At 37.6% G+C, this 26,699-nt stretch overlaps 1 protein-coding gene and 1 non-coding gene across 3 annotated transcripts in view; one reads left to right on the top strand and one right to left on the bottom strand.

The window, feature by feature from the left end:
- Positions 1-26,699, bottom strand: part of CLTC (clathrin heavy chain) — a 70,371-nt gene that overhangs the window by 9,035 nt on the left and 34,637 nt on the right. For both annotated transcript variants that reach the window (XM_056126592.1, XM_056126593.1), the window contains exons 11-29: positions 26,038-26,175; positions 25,479-25,643; positions 25,151-25,331; positions 23,008-23,171; positions 12,142-12,267; positions 11,404-11,546; positions 9,223-9,457; positions 6,919-7,041; positions 5,646-5,791; positions 4,948-5,131; positions 4,583-4,775; positions 3,416-3,573; positions 3,039-3,203; positions 2,812-2,919; positions 2,375-2,542; positions 2,102-2,251; positions 1,881-2,012; positions 1,665-1,775; positions 393-563 (exon numbers count right to left, since the gene is read on the bottom strand). In XM_056126592.1, coding sequence (XP_055982567.1) covers positions 393-563; positions 1,665-1,775; positions 1,881-2,012; positions 2,102-2,251; positions 2,375-2,542; positions 2,812-2,919; positions 3,039-3,203; positions 3,416-3,573; positions 4,583-4,775; positions 4,948-5,131; positions 5,646-5,791; positions 6,919-7,041; positions 9,223-9,457; positions 11,404-11,546; positions 12,142-12,267; positions 23,008-23,171; positions 25,151-25,331; positions 25,479-25,643; positions 26,038-26,175 — 2,961 coding nt within the window. The remainder of the gene's footprint in view (positions 1-392; positions 564-1,664; positions 1,776-1,880; positions 2,013-2,101; positions 2,252-2,374; positions 2,543-2,811; positions 2,920-3,038; positions 3,204-3,415; positions 3,574-4,582; positions 4,776-4,947; positions 5,132-5,645; positions 5,792-6,918; positions 7,042-9,222; positions 9,458-11,403; positions 11,547-12,141; positions 12,268-23,007; positions 23,172-25,150; positions 25,332-25,478; positions 25,644-26,037; positions 26,176-26,699) is intronic.
- Positions 1,319-1,456, top strand: LOC130036314 (small nucleolar RNA SNORA72). The gene has a single exon (XR_008794358.1). It is a non-coding gene; the product is annotated as a small nucleolar RNA SNORA72 (small nucleolar RNA).

The raw sequence follows: 26,699 nt of genomic DNA on the forward strand, positions 1-26,699 counted from the left end.
GCATACAATATCCCTAGAATCAAGAAACTAACTCAATTGGAGCTTAAAGGCAATTATCATAGTTAAAAGAGAACAAAAGGGAATGTCCTGCCACAGAGGTCAGGTGGGATGGAGGGATGGGGTGGGTGGTAGGAGGGGTACTGGAATCATTGGTGGTAGAGAATGGGCACTGATGGAGGGATGGGTACTCAATCATTATATAACTGAAACCCAAGCACGAAAGTTTGCAAGTCTACAACTATACCTCATGGTGTTTCACTAAAGAAAAAAAAAAAAGCAATACTTTAGGGATCACAATCCCTTGTAATATGCCAATGTAATAATATATGTTTAGGGTTAACAAACATGCAAGTACTGGGTTTAAGGACCCTGCCCCAAACAGTTTTATCCACCTTGTACAGGCTATCTTTCTTGCACAGTTCTACGCTCTGTTTCCAACGATTGTTGCCTTTGAAGAGATAAGCAGCAATTCTTCTGAATTCAATGAGCTCATGCTTCTCCAAACGCTGAGCAAGCGAGATGTTGTCAAAGTTATCGTAAGCATCTATCGATGTCCGCAGAGCCTTTAAAAAAGTCATCAAAATGCCAAATCAATGTTTTATTTAAAAATTACATTCCAATAAATCTTTCTGTGGATCTGACAGCCTAAATTGAAGCATAAATCTAAAAAGAAATTTCCTGAAGTTCTAAGTTCTTCTACCTAATTGTATACAATAATAAAGTCCACAAGATATTGATGGAAAAGTTTCTAAAGGTGTAATTTTCTTCAAGGTTTTCAGTATCAAGAATTAACGTGAATAATTTTACATTGGAAGAATTTGGTATTTGGAAGTTAGGTTTTTATGCTCTGGGGATCCCCTGATACAAACCAACATTATACTCAGTTATATTTGTTAGCAAGACCCAAAACTGAAAGAAAATCATATTGACAGTTAAGAGAAAGGAAAAAAGGCAACAAGTTTAACCTTAACTCTTAGACTGCTTTGGGGAAATCCTTCACTAGAGAAAAGTAATGTTGCATTAGGCAAGAAAAGCAAGGAGTAGTTAATACCAACCAATTAAGTTTTGTGAATTAAGAGAGCAAAGGCTTTCTAAGACAATCTAATGTTTATGGATGAAGGACTGCATTTACCAAAGAATTTTTCAGAAGACAAATTCTAAGCAAAATTCTGTGATTTGGTACTTAATCTGGGAGGTATTATTTATCAATCCTGAAATCCTGACTAAATCAGATCCAAAGCATATAGGTACCAGTTTATAATCCTAAAGGATAATGCAGCCCCCCACCCCTTTTTTTGCTGCAAAAACATCAACTTCACTGATAGAGTATTCTCAGTGTTCTGATTCTGTAATAACCAGGGCAGGCTAACCATTAGCCATATTGAGAATATGCATGTGTTCCCAGACCAAGTTCTTTATCTACCTAGGTCTGATTTTATAAACACTGGTGATAAATTTTTTAAAAATCAACTTTATGAGGGCCGGAGCAATAATACATTGGGGAGGGCATTCGCCTTGCACTCAGCCAACCAGATCCACAGCATCCCATATGGTCCCCCCAGCACCACCAGGAATAATTGCATTGCTGGGTGTGACCCCTCAAAAAAAGAAATCAGCTTTATGACTCAGTCACAAGCAAAGTTTTTAGAATAAGCCAGTTTTACCTGATAATCTTCTTCTGTAATAAAGAGGTTGTTCAGTGATTCATTCACAGATTTGTTGTTGTGATTCTGAACTGAACGCAAATATGGTTTCACCAATGGTAGCTGTTTAACCTTTAACACAGAAAGTTTATTAATACATCCTTGAAGTTACATGGATAAAAATTATCCAAGAAATGTCTTATCTCCTTGGTATGAACTTTGATTTAAAATGATTACCTTGCTGAAATAATTGACTGCACGAGTATGATCCAACCGTGGAGACAGCACCATCAGCAAATCATTTAACAAAAGAGGCTTGAATTCTAAGTAGAACTGTATTGCCCTGTAGTATAGTTCCACATTGGCAACCTATAACGGGAAACATCCTTGTATAAACCAGTTATTTCCTAAAGAATTTTCTCCTCTTAAGGCCTTTCCCTTCTGATGAAGACACACACCTTGGTAATGATATCTTTGAACTGTCCTTCTTTCCATGCATCAGTTGGATGATTCATCATAGTAATGATGGCATTATCATACTCTTCATATTTGTCATACAAAAACACCAATTCTGCCCAAAGATGAGCTTGTTCTGCAGCTCTTAGCACCTGTATAAGATTTAAGAAATTGCTTTATACCCTGATTTCTAATTTTAGCTGATTGCCTTACGAAATTAAAAAAAACAAAACCCTCAAGCTAGAGTTGCCTTACTAATGTTACAAGTTGATTACCTTAGGAATATTCACTCTTGACCAGAACAGTTCCAGATGCTCTCTCATTTTCTGTGGCTTAAATTTAGAATATAAAATAGCTAATTCGGTAAACATTCCCATGTGTGCACGCTCAAGTCCCAGTGCTGCTTCCAACATGGTAATAAGTTCTTCAAAATATCCACGATCCTAAATGAGGGAAATATGCAATTAAAGAGAAGAATGTCTGGGGCAAAAGAAAACAGTTAATAAAAAAGACTACATTGGGGACTGGAGCAATAGCGCAGCAGGGAGGGCATTTGCCTTGCACGCAGATGACCAGAGTTCGATTCCCAGCATCCCACATGGTCCCCTGAGCACAGCCAGGAGTAATTCCTGAGTGCAGAGCCAGGAGTAATCCCTGTGCATCACCGGGTGTGACCCCAAAAAAAGGGGGAAAAAAAAAGACTTTATTTTACCTGATAGTAGTTGATGAGTTCTTCCAATTCATCTGCATGTACTACAATATGAAGTCCACACATCTGAGCAAGACGGAACTCTTTCCCATCTACACAAGCAAAGCAGACCTACAATAAAACATTTCAATATGTGAACTGAAATGTAAACACGGCTAATTAATTCTATTAACTACATCAGAGAGCATTTCTAAGTAACACATAATTTTTCAACCTGGTATATAGATTACCTCTTTCCATGTTCGTGTACTATTAGCTTTCCTAGCTCCATCAACAGCTGCCTGATATTCACCCAGGTGAACCAGGGTAGATGCCAAGCGTCCAAAATTGGAAACATTATTGTACAACAACTTAGCAGCATCATACATTTTTTCATCATAACAACGGTCTCCAACCTGGAAAAAAGACATTCTATATTTAGTAAGGTATTAAGCTAAACTCAATCCTCTTTCCAAACTCAGTTCAATTTAATACTGAGAGATAGTGTTTATTCTCAAAGGTTTTTCCTTGGAAATCCTCAGTTGTAAAATGCTGAATCTATTAAACTAAAGAAATTGCTCAACTACTTATTTTTACACTCTTAAAAAAATCTGAACAAGAAACCCACTTGCTGGATATGAGCATTATTTGGCCCATTGATGAATTCTTCTAATTCTGCAAGGCGGTTTGTTTTGGCCAGTGCGAATATCAATTCTGTCTCCACATAGGATTCTCGAGCCTTCTTACGGGCCATCTGCAAGTACTTCACCAGTTCCTCCCAGTTTCCTAGGTAAAGAGAAAGAAAAATTGAATCCAAATACAAACATCCTTTTTCTTCCAAGTAAATAAGAACTACTACTCCCTTTCCAAGGTAACCAAAGAATAACAAATCTGATAGTAAAATGATTTAAGTAGCAAACCCTCCATTATGCTTTAGTATTCTCAGATCAAATGAAAAAACTGGGTATTTGGGGGGGGGTCACACCTGGTGTCTCTTAAGGCCAATTCCCCACTTCTGTGCACAAGGGTCACTCCCTATAGTAGAGGATCATATATTGCTGGAGATCAGAATTGGGGTCAGCCACATGAAGGCAACATTTTACTTAAAACCCCTGTACTATCTCTTTGCTCCTTGCTTTCATTTTTAAAATAAGCAGTCTTATTGTCCACAGAGACCATTCCTGTTGACATTTGGTGGGGCAACCAGGACTACACCCAGAGGTGGGATTGAACTCAGGGTCTTGTACATGCAAGGCATGTGCTCAATCACTTTGATCTCCCTGGTCTTTCCCCCTTTTCATATAAAAAAAACTTACAGGGGCTGGAGCAATAGTACAGCAGGTAGGACGTTTGCCTTGCATGCAGCTGAGCCAGGTTTGAGCCCCGTCATCCTGTACAGTCCCCCAACACCATCAGGAGGAATTCCTGAGTGCAGAGTAGGAGTAACCTCTGAGCACTGGGTGTGAACCCCAACCCCGCCAAAAAAAAAAAGTTATAAAACTGGAGTACTATCAGAATTTTAGGAAACTTCAAACCCAAATTCATTTTCCTCCCAGAGCTTTCAAGTTCACAAAAATGACCTGTATCTACATAAAGATGGAGAGTTATTCTCACAAGTAATCATGTAGTATCAAATCCTTATATAATTTAGAAAATGTCACTCTTTTTTGTTGTTGATGAAGATCAGACTTAGGGACTTATGTACACAAAGTTCTTGGCCACAGACTCTTAATGGTTAGCTTAATTTTAAGTATATTTTTTGAGTTTCAAACACTTGAAAATTTAAAAGTCATACCACTTGTATTGGCAGCCTGAACAACTTCCATGTAGGATGAAGGATCATCTGCTTTGATATAAGAATCAATGGCTTCTTTCACCATGCCTTTCTGGAGCTGGGCTTTTGCAAGCTGACTCCAGACTGCAGGCTCATTGCAGCGTTCAGCAAATTCATATGCCCGATCCAAGTTCCCAATATGTTCAATCAAGACCTAGAAAACAAATTTTTCAATCAGAAAAATTGAAAAAATTATAGAAAAAATAAATATTACATTTAAATGGTTAGAAAATTACATTTTCCTAATGCCATAACAATCAATTATGACCACCTTCATAGGACTATACATGTGTTCAATGCATCATTTGTGTAATCTGCAGATTTACCTGCACTGCTGAAGTATTGACATCAAATTTCCGGAAAATAGCAAATGCTTCTTCAAAGAGCTCATTGCTGATGGCGATATTAGCAATATCTGGAGCATCATAATTATCTAGGCGGTTAATATACTCCATAACGCGTGTACGGTCAGCCTTAATTGCCGTGAGGATGAGGAGGTTTTGAAGATTCCTTTAAGAAAATAATATACCTCAATACAGTATTTTAAAAGCTGGCTAACCATAAAAATGTAAATGTCATGTACAGGGGTTAAGGCACTTGTCTTACATGCAGCCAACCCGTTTAATTCCGGTACCACATAAATCCTCCCAAGAACTGGCAGGAGTGACCCTTCAGCACAAAGCCAGGCGTAATCTTGATCACAGCAGGGTATGGCACTCCCCGCCCCGCCCTCCCCCCACAATTAGATGTTGGAGGTCTGGAGAGAGCTCAGTTTGCTGAAGTGAATGCTTCCATGCAGGAGGCACCAGGGTCTAATCCCCCGGCACTTCACAGTCTGAGATTGGGAAGTTGAGTGGGGAGTCTCCAAAAACAAAAGAATGTTACAAAGAGATTTTTTTTTTACTTCAGGAGGTAGTATGAGAAGTTATTTGTAGAGAGAAAATGCAGACAGTATTCCCTAATGTCTCTTCGTTTCATTCTAGAAAGGATAGACCATATCCTAAAGACTCCTGTCACAGCATACCTGTGTTCACTGAAAACAGAGTTATCAAGGACAATTTTCTCTAGCAGTTCAATGAGTTCATTAGGCAGATCTGCAGTCATAAAAGCCTTGACAGTCACTGATACTTCTTCAGGGTCTTGAGTCTCAGACAATGCTGTCTGTACAACCTACAGAAAATATAAAGGAAAGTTAAGTACTGAGACGTAAGGCATTTGAAGATAATGGTTTCTCAGCAGAAAACTTGAAATACACAGAAAATGAAGGAGGAAAACACAATCTTAAATTTATCACCCAAAAGTGATTACACATAATTTCACATATACCTACATCATATATACTTCCATTGTTAAAAAGTTACCTCATGATATAATTTCTCTTTTCCTTGACTAAAATATTATCTACTCTGCATTATTATTTTTACAGGTTCAACTTCATACATGGGTACAAAGCTCAACTACAAAGATGTGGCATTATAGAGTCTTCAATATGTTCTTCATTCTTAGCTATTTTCATGGTTGCCTGATGCTACACAGGTTTTTTTTTTTTTGGTCAGGAAGCTTTCTAAGTTCTAGGAGGGAATTTGCCATAGAAATACTCCCTGTAGAAGAAAAAACAATTACTCGCTATTATCTATTCTCTTCCATATTTATACTTCTACTAGGAAAATTTAAAAGCCTTCAATTTTTAGAGTTAATTTTTTTCCCTATTTTGTATAGTTTAAAATATGAATCTTATTTGCAGTTCTATGCTACAGTTAGTAAACATTTACCCTACTTGGTCTTTTGTATTCTCTTATCAATTCTGACTCTATCTGAAATATTATCTTGCATATTATGGAATATTTCATCACTTCTCAGCTATTAATAAAAGCAATGCTTTCTCATTAAGTGTTTAATTTTCTACTGGTTTTTCCTTTCAATTATGATAAACTAAGAGTTTTATTATCAATGAATCATTTCTTTGGAGATAAATTTTCACAGAGGGATATGTGTTATTTTCATCATTTATGATATGTTATAGTATAATTTTTTTTGTTATAGTATAATTTTAACTTCTACTTTTCCTCTTTCAGTTAAATTAGTCGTTTTTTAAAGATATATATAATTAAACAATGATTTTATTGCTTGAATACATGAATTTATGCAACCAAGGCAGAGGCTGTTGATGATTCATATTTCCAATTGGGGGAAGCACTTGTTTGGTCTTATAACAGTGGGCCCATTCAGTTTATGGCAAGGAAAAAGTTTTGTTTGTACTTTGAAAGATGAGCCTTAAACACAACACCCCATCTTACCTGGTCAATAAGGGGTCTCCTGTAGGGATTGCTTTCCAGTAGAACACTACCCCACAATTCTGGATCCTTTCGGCGAACCAGATAGCGGGAAAGACTTTTGAAAAGGGAATTCTCATTGCAAACCTAAATAAGACAATAAAAATTGATTTCAGCAAAAAGTAAGTTTGCATTAATAGACTGGCATTAGTTTTAAGAGGTTATTTCATCATTTATACCCTGTTTAATATTTTCAAGGGGAAAAAATCTCTTTTACATATAATCTGAAATAGGCAACAACGAAGTTTTTCTTCTTTAAATTCAACCAGCAGGAAAAAGGTTAACTGTTAGAGAAAGTGTCTTTTAAAAAATTTTATATTTTGGGGGGCTGGAGGGAGAGTACAGTGCATAGGGGGCTTGCCTTCCACGTGATCGACTGAGGTTTGATCCCCAGCATCTCATATAGTCCCCTGAGCACTGCCAGGAGTAATCTCTGAGCACAAAGACAGGAGTAAATCCTGAGCACAGCCAGATATTGCCCCCAAATAAACAACTTCCTCTTCCCCCAAATTACCTGGTAAATAACTGATTTCCCATGCTGGAGGGAGCAGGGAAATAAGCCTTTTTTAAAAAATTTATTTATTTTGACTTTTTGGGTTATACCTGGTGCTGCTCAGGGGTTATTCCTGGCTCTGCACTCAGGGATCACTACTGGTGATGCTCGGGGACCATGTGGGATGTCGGGGATCGAACCCGGGCCAACCACATGCAAGACAAATTCCCTCCCTTCTGCACTATCACTTATTTGAGAATAAGGAAGTTCTCAAAAAAAAAAAAAAAAACAGTGAAGCATGATATGGGCAGAGTAAGGTGTTTCTATCAGTCAAAACTCAACTTGAACAATTAAATAAAAATAGAGAATTCCCCAGAGTGCAGGAATATGTGAATAATGACTGAAAAGTACGGAATGATGTGGAATAAATTTTAGAGTCAGAAAATCTTCAAATTGCAACAATACCTAATGATTTAAGAAGAATTATTAGACACTGAATTTGTAATCAGAATAGGAATATCTTCTCACATACTATATATCTGCAAAGGAAAATATACAATAAAGAAAATAGCTATCTTGATAAAAACTGGCTCCAAAAAGGTGGAGCATGAAATAGCATGAGAAATAAATCACCATTGTTTAAATGGAAATGTATCAATCTAAATCAAATCAGGAAAAAGCATCAAAGAAACTCAAAGTGACAGCTGACTTTGAAAAAAAAAAGAGAGAGAGAGACTGTGAGTCAAGGAGATGGCTCACAGGACCAAATAGAGACTGCAGGGATAGGATCGAAGTTAATATGGCACTTGCACTTATATGTGGCTGATCCCAGCACTGTATATGGTCCTCACATCACCAGGAATGACCACTGAGGAGCTAAAGCACTATCATTGTGGTCCAAAACTCCATAATGAAATCACAAACACAAAAAAAGGAGAGCCTTTTCTGCTCTGGAGAAGACTGTGTTCTCCCTTAAACACATACCTCTCTTTTTCCTCACATTCCTTTAAGTAAATTTCTTTAAATTTAATTATTCTATCTCACTAAAAAAGAAAGCATCCTTAAAAACTAAAGTATAAATAAATTCAGGATTTATGCAACTTATTTTCATAAAGCTAAAATTCTGCTAGGGCTAAGAGATAGTGCTGTAGATTAAGTGTATGCTCTGCGGGAAGGAGGTCAGAGGTCCCATCAGTACTTCTGGGAAGAACCCTAAGCATAGAGCTGGGAGAAATCCCTGAGCACAACCACGTGTGACCCAACAATCCAAACAAGACTGAGACAGTATAGCGGGAAAGGCCTGTGCTTTGCATGCACCAGACCCAGTTTCAATTCGAGCATGGTCTCATGGTATACAGTTCCCCTGAGCATCACTCAGAGTGCTCTTTGACTGCAGAGTTAGGAATAAGCCCTAAGTACTGTTAAGTGGTCACCCCAAAGTTATGTGTGTATATACTGAAGCATACAGAGAGATATCTATATGTGGTATATCTATGTATGCATTTATAAAAGCATGATATCATTAACAAAACTATTGAGTTTAAAATGTTAATAGCAAAATAGACTTTACCATTCCAGCTACATTCTGTTTGTAATTATTCACAAATGGGCTTAAAAAAAAAAAAGCAAATTCTTCCAAAATTGTTCCATTTATCAAAATTACTCTGAAACTCTCAAAAATAATCTAATATTACACAGCAGATTTTTTTCCTAAATGCACATTCTCTACATATCGAAAATGTTTTCTACACTTCCAGGTAGTACATAATACTCACATTGATAAGTTCCAGATCACACTGGCCACGTTCATAAGCAACACAGGCCAGATGTGGATCTCTTTTCTCACAATACTTTCCAACAACACGGCTGTCATAGTAAGGATTTTCTCGAAGAAACCTCTCTGGGTTGTTATTACTGTCTATGTAAATTTTGGCTAATGCATTGTGAGTAGCAGGTTCCTCACAGCCCTCATGAATTCTGGCCTCTAGCCAAGGCAGAAGCAGTTTCAGTCTAGTAGAAAAAAGAAACAAAAACACAGTGTATAAATTATATACTCTTGATATACTATGTAAATACCATATGGTCTATAATGTGCATCTTCATGCTATAAAAAATAATTACATTTAAAATTTCCAAAATACAAATGGTTAAATAAGTTTAACAGTAGAGGTAGGATGGAATACGGTATAACAAATCAGATGACCTGATTATCAACTTTAATTAACATACAACTTTACTTATGGTCAAAGGGCAGTACAGTAGTTTTAGAATCTCGGGTTTAATAATTCTTGCACCCTGGTGCACACCCACCAAATGTCTTGATTTCACTAAGGTATAATTTGTTCTTACATGAAACACATGGACCGCAGCACATTTTCCTTAGTTTAAATACTAAAAGCAGCCAGAGGGCAGGGGAGATAGCTCAAAAAGCTAGTGTGCATATTTTGCATGCCTAAAACCCAGTTTTAAACCTTGGCATTGCACAGTCTCCAGCAATACTGGAAGCAGTCCTTAGGCAGAGCACTGTCCTGAATGGCTCAAAACCAAAAAAGCAGCCAGAGAAACATTAATAGGGCATTATTTTAGCTACTGTATCCATGCAGTTTATGATTTAAAATATTATAGAAACTTAAAGACATTAAAGCAAAATTCTAGCTCATTATTCAAGTGCAACCCAAGGAGATGTCTGTCTGCTATGTCAACTGAAAGACTAAAGATAAATTAAACACTACTAACTTGTGAACTTAATTTATCGAAATATAATTTTTCACTTAAAGACCAAATTATCTGGTATCTGGTTGTCTGGAATATATAAGGTTATTTTCAGGCATAGACTCAATTAAAACCTCTTTCTGAATTTAAAATTATAATGACATAGTTACTTCATATTCTACTCACAGTTGAGTATCAGTATTAAATTTTTGTTTGTTTTTGTTCTTGGGCCATACCCAATAGTGTTCAGAGATCACTCTTGGCCAGCTTGGGTAGCTGGGGATAGAACCTGAGTTGGCTATGTACAAGGCAAATACCTGCAGGTCTCTCTGGCCTTCCTCCATTTTTTTCTAAAAACGCATTTTTTTCCCGTTTTTGGTCAGGTATAGTTCTATGAATACCATCAGTAAAAAGCAGCCAGAGGGCAGGGGAGATAGCTCAACAAACTCAATACTTATACCAATTCAAATTGTTTTTCTTGAAATTTTTTCATAACTAGAGTAACTTCCCATTTACACCATCCATCAGTCTCATTTACTTTAGCACCTAATGAATACTACCACAACCCAGTGTCACAAGTAAAAATTGAGAAAAGATTTTTGAAAACGCTGTTTTTTTTTTTTTTTGGGGGGGGGAACTGTTAAGATTTTATTGTTTAGTATTATAAAATATGTATTCAGCAAACTCCTCCATTGAAATTTAATAATTCATAATATATTGTTTCAAATAAACAATCCGTTTAACCCAAAACTACCCAGGAAACTCAAGTTGTCAGGGGAACATGTGGTGAGGGACTTGAGTTTGAACCCCTTACCACATGACCACAATGATCTCTGACCAATGCTGAGTCTACTCATGCAGGTCTCCCAGAACAGCTTGGAAAGCCCAACCCCCTGAAACAAGAGAAAGACTATACATCAAAGCAGACTTAGTTACTTAATATTCTGGTATCAAATCTAACTAAAAGTTGTTAAAGCTTTATATTGAAAATATAAGCATATCACAAAGATATAAATATGTGACAATGTGATCAACCAGGTTAAATGATAGTTGTAATGCTTCAGGAGACAGATTTTCAGTGCTATAGCTAGCTTCTCAGTTCAAAATTAGATGTCTCTCTCTAGGGAATTGTGGTCTTCATTGTTACACTAAGAAGCTGTTAGGCAACTGAGAAGTTATTCATTATGATGCTATGTTACTATTAACTTCTCCTAGTTATGAAAACTTAAAAAGTACAAGAATACCTGTTTCTCTTTTCAACTTCTGCAACAAGCTCATCAGTAGAGAATTGACCTCTTACAACAAGAATCAAATTTTTGATGACATCTTCTGAACAATCAACATCAAGTAACCCTCCAATAACCACAGGAAGTCGACTGGGATTCACCTGTAGTTTCAAATGTGATTATGTTATTAATAAGTTAAGCAGAATAGAATAAAAAATAAAACTTATTTCCTTCCTCTAAGTGCTTGTTAAAATTCAGTAATAAAACAACAGTCTAAATTTACAATTAGATGTAATTTAATAGGAAGTCTGGGCTCGTTAGTTACCTCAACAAATAAGTCTAACGAAACTATAGTCACAGAATGACTATGAATACTGTCTTAAGTCCCTCATTAGATAAAACTTAATTTCCAGAATAAAAAGGTAAACATCTATATGGCAGATGGTTTTACACATGGTTTTCTAATTATCTCTATTAAAGGTGAGTTTAAAACTGCTTTAGCTCCTTTAGTTTCTACACAGATTGCCAGAAGCTATATCAAGTAGAATATAGTGACAGGAATATTTTCATTAGTTATGTTGTTTATACATAGCATTGCATTTTAATTCTTAATCAGAAAAAGGTTTCTGCAGGGGACAAAATAGGAAATAATTGTAGCTGGACAGAATTTTAAATGGATACGATTTTTAGCATATAACAAGTAAAAAATCTACACTGCGATTACATTCTACATTTTGTTATCTAAGTATGACTTACCTTCTGTACATATATTTCTATATACTTCTGGAGATTATTTCTATATAAATAGAGCACCAAATCATGAACGAAGTCAAATCGGTCACACACAATGATAAGTGGCAGTTGATCTGTTAGCTTTGCTTCCTAAAAAAAAAAAAAGCAAACAGAAGCCTTAAGTTCCTCCTTGTGCGTTAAATTTTATGTGGTATTAAATCCACATAAAATATGAGAATCTATTCTACATTTACGTTGTTTGGAAGGGCTCATATAAAGTCTGTGTTTCACTTAAAGAAATGTCTCAATAGCTAGATTACTCATTCCAGTCTTAGTTAAGTTTTATTAAGCAACACTTGAGATTTATAGTAAAATTATTAGATCCTTTCCTATTTGTAAACAACCAGAGGCACTTGTGATAAAGAATCATTACACAGGAACTTTCATAATAACTTTAATTGACTTTGAAGATGATCAAAAACTAAAATCACCAATGTCAAAATTCTGGCAAATGGCAAACTATTATTTAACCCCTCCCCAATTCCAATCCATTTCAACAGCCTCTAACACACTCTACTAAATAAAGCTTAAAAAAAATAGCATGATGGTGGTGGAGATGAATTAAATTTACCACATATTGCTCTAAGGAAAAGGCTTTAAAAAAAAGAAAGAAAAAGCTCTTAAAGAAAGACATCTTCAAACTGCCAACTGCTTTTATCATCACAAATACCAAGCAATAACAGTCCTATTAAAACAGTGACATAGATGTTATAAACAGGGAAGACCTGTACTGGACATTACCTGATACATGTCCTGTTATATTCCACAGACACACGGTACAGCACAAAAAATAATAGTTTCCATCAGGAATCCATTTATACACAATGAAACATTCAATAAACGATTCCTCTATAAGAGTCCATATAAGCAAAGCTAAGCCAAATCGACCTTTCCCTTCCAATGATCGCTACTTAGAACTATTAACTGCAAGGTTAGAATAAAAATATTCCAAGTCTAGCACATATGAAACACCAATTATAAATAATTTTAAGCATTAATCTATTAAGTGTTTAGAGAAATTCTGAATTAAACAAAAATCACCATTGACTAAATCCCAAATCCAAGTCCAGCAGGAGATTTCTTTTTCCATGGAGGAATCATTTTAAAGTAACATTACATGTAATGGAGACCTCCTGAATGTCAAGGACAGAATAGGCCAAGACAGGAACAGGACATCACAAAGACAACACCCTGCAGTGTATAGTGTGGGGGGCTCGCCATGCTACATGGTTCAGCTCATCTAACACTCTGGCAGTCTGTGACATGGGTTTAGTGTTGTTTACCTGAATGTCCCAGAAAGGGAGCCAGAGTACACACCAAAGCAATTTAAAACAATACCACCAGATCCCATCCCCCACCAGCCACTCCCCGGTCCCCCGACCCTGGTTCTGGTTCATGATCTGGGGTCTCATTACCAGGGTCACACGCCTCATGGAGGCTGCAAGTGTGGGCTCATTACAAACCCCAGGGTATCCTGCAGAACCTCCAATCACTGAAAGTAGAGTCTCTTCAGCAAGACAAACTGCTGTAATTTGAGTTCCGGCTGTGAACATGCCTCAGTTTCTTTCTCTGAAAAGTGGGGACACTAGAAGTACAGCCCCATTGTCCTGCACTAGCAGGTATGCAGGACCAAGCATTGCTGGAAGTGGCTCTATGGGATGTTAACAAATGTATTGATTTCCAACAAAGGCTTTTCTCACAAGAGTACTTATAATTTTTACTGGTCCATTTAAGGAAAGACTCTACTGTTAACGCCACATCTGTACTTAATGGAAGAGTTTTTTCTCTCAAGCCTTCCTTAATGCGGGGCCAAGGAAAGAATTCAATGGGCAGGAGTGGCCAGGCAGTTTCAGCCAATGATCTCAAGTGCCTGAAGGGCACTGGTTAAATTGAATACTTTGCCAGTACCTGTATGTGAAAGCTGGGTCTCCAGGGATAAAAAGGGAGCTACAGGGGCTGGAGCAATAGCACAGTGGGCAGGGCATTTGCCTTGCACGCAGCCGACCCAGATTTGATTCCCAGTATCCCATATGGTCCCCTGAGCACTGCCAGGGGTAATTCCTGAGTGCAGAGCCAGGGGTAACCCCTGTGCATCGCCAGGTGTGACCCAAAAAGAAAAACAAAAAAAGGGGAGCTACATCCCTAACTTAAAATGGGGGTTTGGGAAAAGGCAGTTGGAATGGAGAAGGAATACTAAGTCAATGATGGTTGGAGGGGTTGTTTGGGATGGGAGATGTATATTGCCAGTAAAGGACCAAATGTAATAGCCTCTTAGTATCTATATTGCAAACCATAATGCCCAAAAGTAGAGACAGAGTATGGGGTAAATTGTCTGCCATAGAGGTGGTGGTGGGGGATACTGGGGACACTGGTGGTGGAAAATGTGGACTGGTGATGGGATGGGTATTTGATCACTGTATTGACTGAAACTCAAACATGAAAGCTTTGTAACTATCTCATGGCCATTCAATAAAAAATAAATAAATAAATAAATAAATAAAAGTGAGGATTTGGGGCTTGGAGAGGTTGAGAGCACAACTCAGCAGGATGCACAACTGCATCATGTGCAGTAGGTCAAGTGTGATACCTGGTACCTTATGGTACCCCGGATGCCACTAGGAGTGAGCCCCAGTAGAGTCAGTAGGAGCTCCAGATGCAATTTTTCTCATCAAGAAAACTTAAGCAATCCTTTTCACTATGATGAAAATTCTGATCTAAGAGATCAGAATGCTATCATAATCATTTCTAGAATTTCAGTAGGTTCTTTTACCTACTAAACAAACATAAAATATATATAGCACACAAATCTTATTTATTATAAACAAAATATTCTAATTTAGAACCAGAGATGTAACTCAGCGTAGTGTGCATGCCGCAATGTGAGACCCTAATAAACTATTGAATATTTATATGTTATCTTAACCATTAATTTTGTCTTTATCACTTATGGTGAAAAATTACTGGTAGGTAATCTAAATAGTTAGGAAAACTATTCTCAAGAATAGTTTTCTGGTAGAAAAGATAACTACACTATATACCAAAGGAAAATGTAAGATAGAAAAACTAGACTAAAGTCATAACAACTTAACTATCTTAATTTGCACATGATTCCATACACAGAATTATTAATACTGATATTTTAGTGATTTCCTAAAAAGCTATCCACCAGTTACCGTAGCTAAAGCTTTTGTAATCAAAATTGAAATTAACGGACAGGGGATGGCTCAAAAGGTTGGAACATACACTCTGCCTGCAAGCACCCTGGGTCTGATTCTTGGTCAGTCTGATCTCTTGAGCACTGCCAGAAATGGTTCCCTCCCACCATACACACAAAGATGAAAATAAGCTGCCAAAATACCCAACAACAGAAAGCTAGATAAAAATGTGGTACATTTACACAAATTAAACACTATCCTGTTTTTAAAAAGAAATTTTCCAGTCATACATTGGACATTTGCGGAAAATACGGTAAGGAGGAAAAAGTGAAGTATTAAATTGTCTCACCAATATGTACAATGTAATAATATAAAATCAGTGAACAGTAAACGGACGCAATTAAAAAAAAGAGCTGTAGGGAAAGGCCAAAGGTCTAGTGAGCATGCATGGCAAGCAAGAGTACCGTATGCCCATCTTGGCCCTGAGGCAGGCAGCATTACTGAGTGTAGGTACTGGCGGTGCCCTGAGAACCACAGTACTTCTGGCTCAAGCACTGAATCAACAGTTTGATAGTTGGATGGAGTAATATTGGGAATGTCCTCAGAGTGCCCTGAACCTCCACCTCTTCCCTCTCCCTTGACCCCCAGCAAAAAAAAATTGCAAACCAGTAGACAAACGGAATTAAGGTCACCAAAAGAAAAAGGTAAGCGACAAGATAACAGAAGAGGGAAATAAAACTGAAATTGGGGCTGGGGAGATGGTACAAGGCTTAAGGCACCAACAGGAGTGATTCCCTGAGAACAGAGCCCTGAATAAGCCCTGCATACTGCTGTGGGTGTGGCCCCAAAACAGAACAAAAAAGAAGACAAAGTGTCAGGAACTAGAGAGGAAAACAAGGCTCTTGAATGCATGCAGACAAACAGCGATCAATCCCAGCACCACATAATGTCTACCATCAGGAACAGGCACTTTGTGTCACTGGCCCCAAAACAAACAGAAACAAAACAGAAATTAAAGATATTCAGAGATTTAATGAAATATAGTTATTTAACTAATATTTACTGGAACCCTCTTACACACTAAAGCGATAGCAGACAATAAAGTACAATTATCTTAAGGAACTTATTGTCTACTGGGAAGAGCAATGTGTTATAGAATAAAAGTATTATGTAAGAAAAATAAGCATGGAGAGAGCACAGGACAAGCAGCCAACTCCACTTCAATTCTTACCACCGTATGTGGTATATGATATGGTTAAAATTAAAATTCTTTCAAGAATTATTAAGTAATTTAAAAAAACAAACAAACCCAAACAAACCTTGTCAGAAGAAAAGAAATCACACGTATGCCAACTGTCTAATTTCCAAGGCCTATCAAGTAATTTATGAACAAATTACCACTTGAACACCTAAGCACAGCTTGTGAATGACAATACTGAGACCAAAACACATCTTACCCGGTGCAACAGCTAACCATATTCAGAATGAACAGGCAATTTCTAATAACATAAAAAATGGAATTTGAACCAGATCTGACTGATTCAGAAGCCCATAATCTATATCCACAGCCCTAACTACTCTTCATCAGGCTTCTTCCTAATTCACAAGAAGGGAAGAGGAATTCTCAATTAACTAACCTAGCATTCAAACTCCTTAAGCTGTAAGATAGAGAAAAGACCAGTATGACAATAATAGCTGGGATGATCATGCTGGACAAGATCTTAGGGTTAAAAGTAGGTAAAGCGATTTTCCTTATAACCTTTCAGTTTCAATATTGTAAACCATACATAATGCCCAAAAGAAGTTGGTAACGGGGGGGGGGGGGGGGGGGAGAAGAGAGAGAAAAGAAAAACACCTGCCATAGAGGCAGGCAAGGGGGTGGAGGGTGGGAGGTGACGGGAGGGAACCTGGGGACACTGGTGCTGGGACATGTACACTGGTAGAAGGATGGGTGCTGGAACACTGTATGACTAAACTCCAATCATAAACAGCTTTGTAAGGGTCTATTTCACAGTTATTCAATTAAAAAGTTAAAAAAAAAAAACAACATCTTGCTCTCTCTTCCTCTTCGTCCCCAATGCTGTGCCAGTCTTCTTCCCCTCCCAGGTCTGTTAACCCACCAGTATTCGAACCTGGGACTTGGCTTTCTCTGTGCAAGTGCCCCAGGTGTCCTCTAAGACCCTTGGATAACAGCAGCCCTGAGCCTCTTCCTCTTCATCCCCAACGCTGTGCCGGTCTTCTTGCCCAACCAGCTAGTACCCCCCCACACACACCAGGTTCCTGTGGGGGCCTCTTCAGAAGTGGGTGTGGCATAATTTCGGGCCAGTGGCCGCAGGTAGTTTAGTCATACCAAAAAATCTAGTTTAACATCTCAGTTCCCATACCTACACACCAACATGAAGAAACAACGCAAATCCCCATCATGTGGGGCGACAATGAAAAGAGTCCAGAAGCCTCAGTAGGTGCTACTCACCTAAAGGACCTCTCTGAGAAAGATTTCAGACGTGAAGTCATGAAGACGTTCAATGAACTCAATTAAACATTCAGACAGATATCCAGTAACATGACAGAAACAATCGAGAAATTATGGGATGAGAGCAGAAATGTCATGAATAAAAGATTCCGTAGATGAAATAAAAAACTCAGTCTGTGCCCTCCAGAGTAGAATGACCACAGCTGAAGACAGAATCAGCGAGCTGGAAGATCAGCTGCACCAAGCGAACAGGCAACAACAAACAATGGCAAGAGACCTCAAAATAGCTGTAGAGCGAATTGGAGTCCTAGGAAATGATTCCAAGAGGGACAACATTAGAATCATTGGAGTACCAGAAGCTCCAGAAAACTATCCCAATGAAAAAGCCACAGTTAAACAAATCATTGCTGAAAAATTCCCAGAGCTGGACAATGCAGCCAATCAGATTCAAGGAGCCCGAAGGGTGCCAGCTAAAAGAGACCGTAACAAAAACACTCCAAGACATCTATCATAGAAAAACACTCCAAGACATCCATCATAGAATGATGGATGCCATGGATAGAGACACAGTACTGCAAGCAGCAAGGTCAAAGAAGGAAATCACATACAAAGGAGCACCCCTTAGATTCACAGAAGACATATCAGAGGAAACACTCCAAGCCCAAAGGCAATGGTCGGATATAGAGGGAAAAAAACTCACTGAAATGAATGCTTCACCAAAAATACTCTATCCGGCTAAACACTCAAACTTGAAGGAATGGTACACTATTTTCTAGATAAACAGCAGCTCAGGAACTTCATAGTCTCAAAAACAAACCTAAAAGAAGGGCTAAAGGGCTACTATAAGACAAGACAAACCCTACAAACACAACAGACCCTTACAGAAAGATGACACAAAACGCCATAACAATAATCTCTCTCAACGTCAACGGTCTAAATTCACCAATTAAAAGACACAGAGCGGCAAAATGGATTCAGAGACAGAACCCAACATTCTGCTGCCTACAAGAAACTCATCTCAACAGTCAGAGCAAACACAAACTCAAAGTTAAAGGATGGGAAACAATTCTGCAAGCAAACACCTCCCTTGCAATTGCTATTGCTACTTGCAATAGCGATTAGGCAAGAAAAAAATCCAGGTAGGAAAGGAAGAAATCAAGCTCTCACTATTCACAGATGATATGATCCTACACTTACAGAACACTAAAACCTCTACCAAAAAACTCCTAGAAAAAATAGACTTGTATAGTAAAGTTGCAGGCTATAAAATCAATACCAAAAGTCCACGGCTTTCCTATATGCAAACAGAGAGAAGAAAGTGACATGAAAAAAACAATCCTATTCACAATTGTGCCCCAGAAAATCAACTACCTAGGAATTAGCTTAACTAAGGAGTAAAGGACCTGTCCAAAGAAAACTACAAAATGCTACTTCAGGAAGTAAAAGAGGATACGAGAAAATGGAAAGATATCCCCTGCTCATGGATTGGGAGAATAACACTGTCAAAATGGCAATACTTCCCAAAGCATTGTACAAACTTAATGCGATCCCTATAACAATACCCATAACATTCTTCAAAGAAATGGAGCAAACACTCCTGAAATTTATATGGAACAATGAGCCCCCCACGAAGAGCTAAAACAATTCTTGGGAAAAAGAAAATGGGAGGAATCAAACTCCCTAACTTCAAACTCTACTACAAAGCAGTAATAATTAAAACAACATGGAACTGGAACAAGGCAGAGCTGCAGACCAATGGAACAGAGCTGAATATACTGACATCTCCGCCCAAACATATGCTCATCTAATCTTTGATAAGGGAGCAAAAAATGTGAAGTGGAGCAAGAAAAGCCTCTTTAACAAATTGTGCTGGCAAAACTGGACAGCTACATGCAAAAAAAAAAAAAAAAACAGGCTCAGATCTCTGCCTAACACCAAGTACAAAAGTAAGATCAAAATAGATTAAAGACCTGAACATCAGACCGGAATCCATAAGGTACTCTGAAGACAAAGTTGGCAAAACCCTCCATGACACTGAAGCTAATGGTATCTTCAAAGATGTCACACCACTGGCCAAGCAAGTGAAAACAGAGACAGATAAATGGGACTATCTTAAACTAAGAAGCTTCTGCACCTCAAAAGAAACAGTGACCAAAATACAAAGACAGTCTACAGAATGGGAAAGGATATTCGCCCAATACACATCCGGCAACGGGTTGATATCAAGAATATACAAAGTACTGGTTGAACTCCATAAGAAAAAAACATCCAACCCCATCAGGGCGATGAAATAAACAAACACTTTCTCAAAGAAGAAATCCAAATGGCTAAAAGGCACATGAGAAAATGCTCTACATCATTAATCATCAGGGAGAAGCAGATCAAAACAACGAGGTATCAATTCACACCACAGAGACTGGCCCACATCCAAAAGAACAAAAGCAACCGGTTTTGGCGTGGATGTGGCGAAAAAGGGACCCTCCTTCATTGCTGGTGGGAATGCCGACTGGTTCAGCCCTTTTGGAAAACAGTATGGACGATTCTCAAAAAATTAGAAATTGAGTTCCCATTTGACCCAGCAATAGCACTCCTGGGAATAAATCCCAGAGAGGCAAAAAAGTATAGTCGGAGTCACATCTGCACTTGTTTGTTCATTGCAGCACTGTTTACAATAGCTAGAATCTGGAAAAAACCTGAGTGCCTGAGAACAGATGACTGGTTAAAGAAACTTTGGTACATCTACACAATGGAATACTATGCAGCTGTTAGAAAAGATGAAGTCATGAAATTTACATGCAAGTGGTACTATATGGAAAGTCTCATGCTAAGTGAAATGAGTCAGAAAGAGAGGGACAGACATAGAAAGATTGCATCCATCTGGGGAACATAAAGTAACAAAATAGGAGACTAACACCCAAGAATAGCTGATATAAGTACCAGGAGGTTTGCTCCATGGCTTGGAGGCCAGCCACTAGGGGAAAGGGCAGCTCAGATAGAGAAGGGAGTGCCAAATAAAGGGTGTTGGGAGGATCCTCCCAGGATGGACGATGCTTGCTGGAAGTAGACTATAGACTTGAACATGATTGCCACTCAATGCCTCTTTTGCAAACCACAGCACCCAAAAGAAGAGAGAGAGAACAAAAGGGAATGCCCTGCCACAGAGGCAGGGTGAAATGGGAGGTGTGGGGGGTGGGAGGGATACTGGGATCAGTGGTGGTGGAGAATGGGCACTGGTGGAGGGATGGGTACTTGATCATTGTATAACTGAAACCCAAGCACAAAAATTGTAAGTCTACAACTGTACCTCACGGTGTTTCACTAATAAAAATTAAAAAAAAAAAAAACCCTCAACATCTTAAGTTTTTGCTTTTCCCCACTCCAGGTTGGGGCTGATTGGGGCCACACCCAGCAGTGTTCAAGAATGATTCTTGGTAGTGTTCAGGAAATGCCAGGAATTGAATTAGGTTTGGCCATACATAATGGCAGTGCCTTATCCCCTATACTATACTTCTCCAGTGCCCAAGTATTCTTTTGAAACATAAGAACATAGTAAAGTGAAATTTAGTATTGATTTACATAGTATTTTTAAAATGAAAACTCAATTCTAAATTACAACTGAATAAACACAAAATAAAAAATTCATCAACATGAATTTTCATACTTTTTTTAAAAAAAGGAAACAGTAGTAATACTGAAAGGAAGTAAGCTAGTATTATGTGTACACTGGCCAAACATAGAGCATCAAATCTTTCTATTTGAGTATTTTTGACAGAAGAAAGACTTGGGTTCAAATGCATCACATAGCTAAAGACAAAGGTCAAGTTCAATCTCAGGCACTAACCAAACAGAACTGGAGTAGCCCCTGATCGTCTTGTGGGTATAAAAACCCCAGCAAACAATAAGCACATCATAATAGTCCGACTACTTAAAATATTTGATGTCTAAGATATTATAAAAGCTATCCTCAGGGATATCTTTTTGTGGGGAAGCACCACACCTGGTGATGCCCTGGGGTTACTACTGACTCTGCACTCAGGAATTACTCCTGGCGGTGCTCAGGGATGTCAAGGATTGAACCTGGGTTGGTCACGAGCAAGGCAAGCATTCTACCCACAGTACTATCACTCCAGCCTCTCCTAGGGATATCTTTTAAAAACTTTAGTAACTGATTACCTCATTACACTATACAAAAATCAGTAATGGTTTAGATGTTTAATCCAAAGTCCAGATAAGAAAGTTCAGATAAGTTCCTCAAAAGAATACTCTGCTACTTATACATTTACACATCACCTAAATGTGTAAGTATGAATAATGTATAAGTTTATCTAAAAATAATGACAGCACAGGAAAATGTTTTCTACTATATTATACAGTGATAATTTTTATCTTCTTTCTTCTAGAAGAAAGAAAATGTACTCAACTTTATATAGTTTCTGAAATTATATGCATAAATATAAAATTTAAAGGAGCAAAGAATCTGAAGGATTTCTTGATTTTTATAAACAACCAACAATTTTAGTTTTATTTTCCTTGCAAACTAATTAGTAAGTAGAAGAAAAAACATTTAAGTTTAGTTACACATTAAGCAAAATTAAGGTATGTTTAAAGAGCTAGGAATCATTAAACCACTTCTCTTTACTCATTTATATACAGCCAGTTATTATTTCTCTATAAATAAATTCATGTCACAAAGTTGAGTTTTTCTGGTTTGACTTCAAACCTTTCTTAATTTTAAAAGGATTACTTTTTAGTTTCTTTAACCAACCTAATTTAATAAGTGTAATAAATCTGAACTTTAGACAACAGAAATCATTGCACACAACAGAGATTCCTTCAAATGACACTAAAGGTAATGTAGATCGTAGTACAGAAAAAGAACATACATACTACAAAATGTACTTAGTACATAATCACCTTTCAAAAAAGTTTCTTCCAGAATTAAAAGGCACTTCCTTTGAAAAAGTGCTATTTTTTTTCGTTCAAACAGAAGGCAATTCTTAGTATTACCAATTTCCTTCCCTATTTCAAAGGAAACCACCCAGTATTAAGTTTCATAGGAAAAAAAAAAGGCAGCACATAATTTAAGAATGTTAAGAATTTCATATTTAGGAAAAAAATAATTTTGACTATGATCAAATCCTTACAGAATGGCTGATCTTTTAGGAAGTCAATGAGAAAAATGAATTATTCAAAATTACTTACCTTGAGAAAATTCTTGACTCGCTCAGGATCATAGCAGTTGCTTTCTCTACAGATTCTTTCTACTTCTTTGATCTGCCCAGTCTTGCAAGCTGCCTGAATATATTTAAAGTGCACATCTGGGTCCTGACTAAAGTTAACAATGGATCCCAGAAAATAAAAGAGACCTTAAAGAAACAAACAATTCAAATTATAATCATAAGTACACCTTTGAAGATGACCAAATAATATTTAATTAAACTTTTAAATAAAAATTGTTGTTCAAAAAGCTCAGTAAAAAGGTCAGAGAGATAGCTCAAGAGACTGAGCACATGCTCTGTATGCAAGAGAGGCCCAGGTTTGATGTCCAGCACTACATGGTCCCTGGAACACTGCCAGTAGCACTCTCTGAGACCAGAATTAGGAGTAATCCCTACACACGGAGGGGTGTGGTCTCAAAATAAACAAAATACAACAAAAGCACAGCAAGAATATTAATCCAGTAATCAGTTCAATAAAATGTACTTTTACTTTAATTCTTACAATAGTTGAAAAACAGGAAGCATCTACTTAATAACAAACCTAATTATCACACCATATTATATTAGGAATTTTAAATGAAGTCCCTTGTAGCAAGTGTTTTACCAGAATTAAGAAGCTTAGAAACAAGAGAAGACCATAATGAAATACTGTTCAATATACCTTTATGCAATGAAAAAATTCCATATCTTCAATGGCCAGTATAACAGCTACTAATCATTTATGGCAACTAAAAACTTACATGTGACCAATGGGACTGAAATTTACAGTATTCAAATCTTTATGACTCTATAAAGAGGGGTTTTGTTTGGTTTTGGATTACACCCCACTGTACTCAGAAAATACTCCCAGCTCTGTGCTTGGGAGTTTCTCCTAGTGGTGCTGAAAATACATGTGGTACAGGGATCGAGGCTTCCTATGTTGTAAAGAGTGCACTCAGTCCCACTGAACTATCTCTCCGGCCCCACTTTAAATTTTTAGAACTACATATAACATATGGCTATTATGAAGAGTGTAAATTTAGTGCATATTTAAAATATAGAAACTAGGGGAAAATACTATTGAGAGTAATACTACTAAAAGAGGAGGGAAAGGTAATTAAAAACCCATTATGTTAATTGTCACACAACAATAACTAACAAACAGTATAGCAATACTCTCAACTAAAGGTGATTTTCTTTCCAGGAGATAATAGCTATGTCATTTTCGGTTGTTTTAACAGGTGGAGCTAGTGCTAAGGGCATCTACTAGGTAAGAATAAGAAATGCTGCTAAATATCCTGTATACATAACAATCAACCTTCTTAGTCCACTCAGTCATTCAGTCAACCACTTAGTCCACTTAGAAATTATGAAATCCAAAATATCTACCATGCTACAATTAAGTAAATCTACTAGGAAGTCTCAAAATGTCTTTGGTTAGAAACTTTGCTATTATAAGACCAAGACAATATGAACAAGAAATCTTTTGATACCTGACCATTAGTATTTAACTCTTTATACAATTATAACAAAAGTACTATATACAATTTTATCATAAAAATCTGTCTTTAGGGTAGAGAAGTAGGACAAACAGGGGTTAAGGCACTTGGCTTTGAATGAAGCTGTCTCTGGTTCAATCTCTGGCACCACATATGACCTCCTAAGCACCACCATGAGTGCCCCCCAAACACAAAGTCAGGAGTAAGTCCTGAGTACCTCTGCGTAGGGCCCAAAAATACAAAAACAACAAGAACTTCAGTCTTTAATTAATTTATAAAACATCCAAGGGCCAAAGAGATAGTTAAGAGGTAAGGTGCTTTACTTGCATGGCCAACCAAGGCTTGATTTGTGGCATCCCATATGGTCCCCCAAGCATTGCCAGGAGTAATTCCTGAGGGCAGAACTAGAAGTAACATCTGAGCATTGCTGGGTATGGCCCTCAGGGGGGGGAAAAAAAATTCAAGCAATTTTGTCTACTGCACACTCTTACAATTTAGTATAAAAGATGCTTAAACACAATATTGAATAGAACTTAATAATTCCATAATACTGAACTTGTAGAAAAATAGTATCTCAAAGAGGCAGTGATGAGAACAGTATCATTCTTGGCAACTCAAATTAAAAACAATGCAGGAAGACCTAGTTACCTTCAAAACTCTTGAAAGATTCAAAAAGTTCAATCAGAGACTGAGTTGACAGTTGTTCATGATACTTAGAAGCCACCTGAACACAGATCTGTAGATTCTGACGGATATTGGCAGAAAGCATGGCCCTGAGACATTCCAGGGAGTCTTCTACTGATAAGGACCCAAAGTAATTCACAAGCCACTAGAGGACAAAACAAATAAGTTCATAAGTAAATAAATGAGATAAATGTTGAACTTAATGATGGTAGGAAACCACAACAATTCAGTGCCCCAAGCAATTTTCAGTACAATTCTAACAAACACCTTTGATTAGGTAAGAATTAAGTACCTCAGGGTTAAGAAGATGGGTATGAACAACTGCACGCTTTATATCATACAGATCAGTGAAGTGTTCCAATGCACGCTGCAGAAGACCAGCCTTCTCACACAGCTGAGCAATATGAGCTCGGTCATAATGGGTGAACATCTGGTTCCCTAGAATAGCATCTGCAACCTATAAAACCACAAACAGAAGGTTTTTCTTTTACCACCCCATTTTTGTCAACAATTTTATATTCAGATCAAAAGTCAAATGAATGGTAACTTAATTTTCTTAAACAGGCATTACAACAGCTTCAGAAAACTCAATCTCATAGCGTAGCCAGCAGTCAGCCTGGCCGAGCCTGGTTCGATTCCTCCACCCCTCTTGGAGAGCCTGGCAAGCTACCGAGAGTATTCAATATGCCAAACACAGTAACAAGAAGTCTCACAATGGAGACGTTACTGGGCCCGCTTGAGCAAATCGATGAACAACGGGAGGACCGTGACCGTGCCCGTGATATATATATACACACATATATACTATTAAAGTAGCACTGGAAAATGACAAGAATCATGAAAACACATACTTGAGGTGCATGCATAAGATTCATCTCAAGCAACCGTGTCTGTAAAGGACCTTCAGATGGGCGGTTGTTCTTCAAAGCATCAAGCAAGAATGCAGTACACTGCTGAATTAGATTGTATTCCATGAAGACATCCACAATCTACAAAGATGAAAAGAAAATTGCTTTAAGATACTAAAAAGTACTTTAATGATACTGTTGACAATATATGAAATTAAGTATTATCTCCTGTACATATGAAAATTACCAAACCAATTCCAAATATAAGGAATATTATTTTGAAAACTCTTAAAATTTTATGATTTAAGAGTAATTTTTTTTATCTGTGGAGTTAACTTTAGTTCTTAAAAAAAAGAACTGGGGAGACAGGGGCTGCAGAGATAGTACAGTAGATAGTCCTTATCTTGCAACATGGCTGACCCAGGTTTGGTTCCCAACACACGGCACCCCAAATGATCCCCTAAGCAATGCCAGGAATGATTCCTGAACACAAAGCCAAAGTCAGGAGTAATTGAGCATCACCAGGTGTGGCCCAAAAACCAAAACCAAAAAATAAATAAATAAATAAAAACCACCCTGGGAAACAGGCAGACCAGCTCAAAGGGCTGAGGCACATACTTTGCATGTGGGAGCTTTGTATTTGATCCCTGACACCATAAGGCACC

This window comes from Sorex fumeus, unplaced genomic scaffold (genome assembly GCF_029834395.1).
Source record: "Sorex fumeus unplaced genomic scaffold, SorFum_2.1 ptg000063l, whole genome shotgun sequence".
Classification (NCBI taxonomy): domain Eukaryota; kingdom Metazoa; phylum Chordata; class Mammalia; order Eulipotyphla; family Soricidae; genus Sorex; species Sorex fumeus.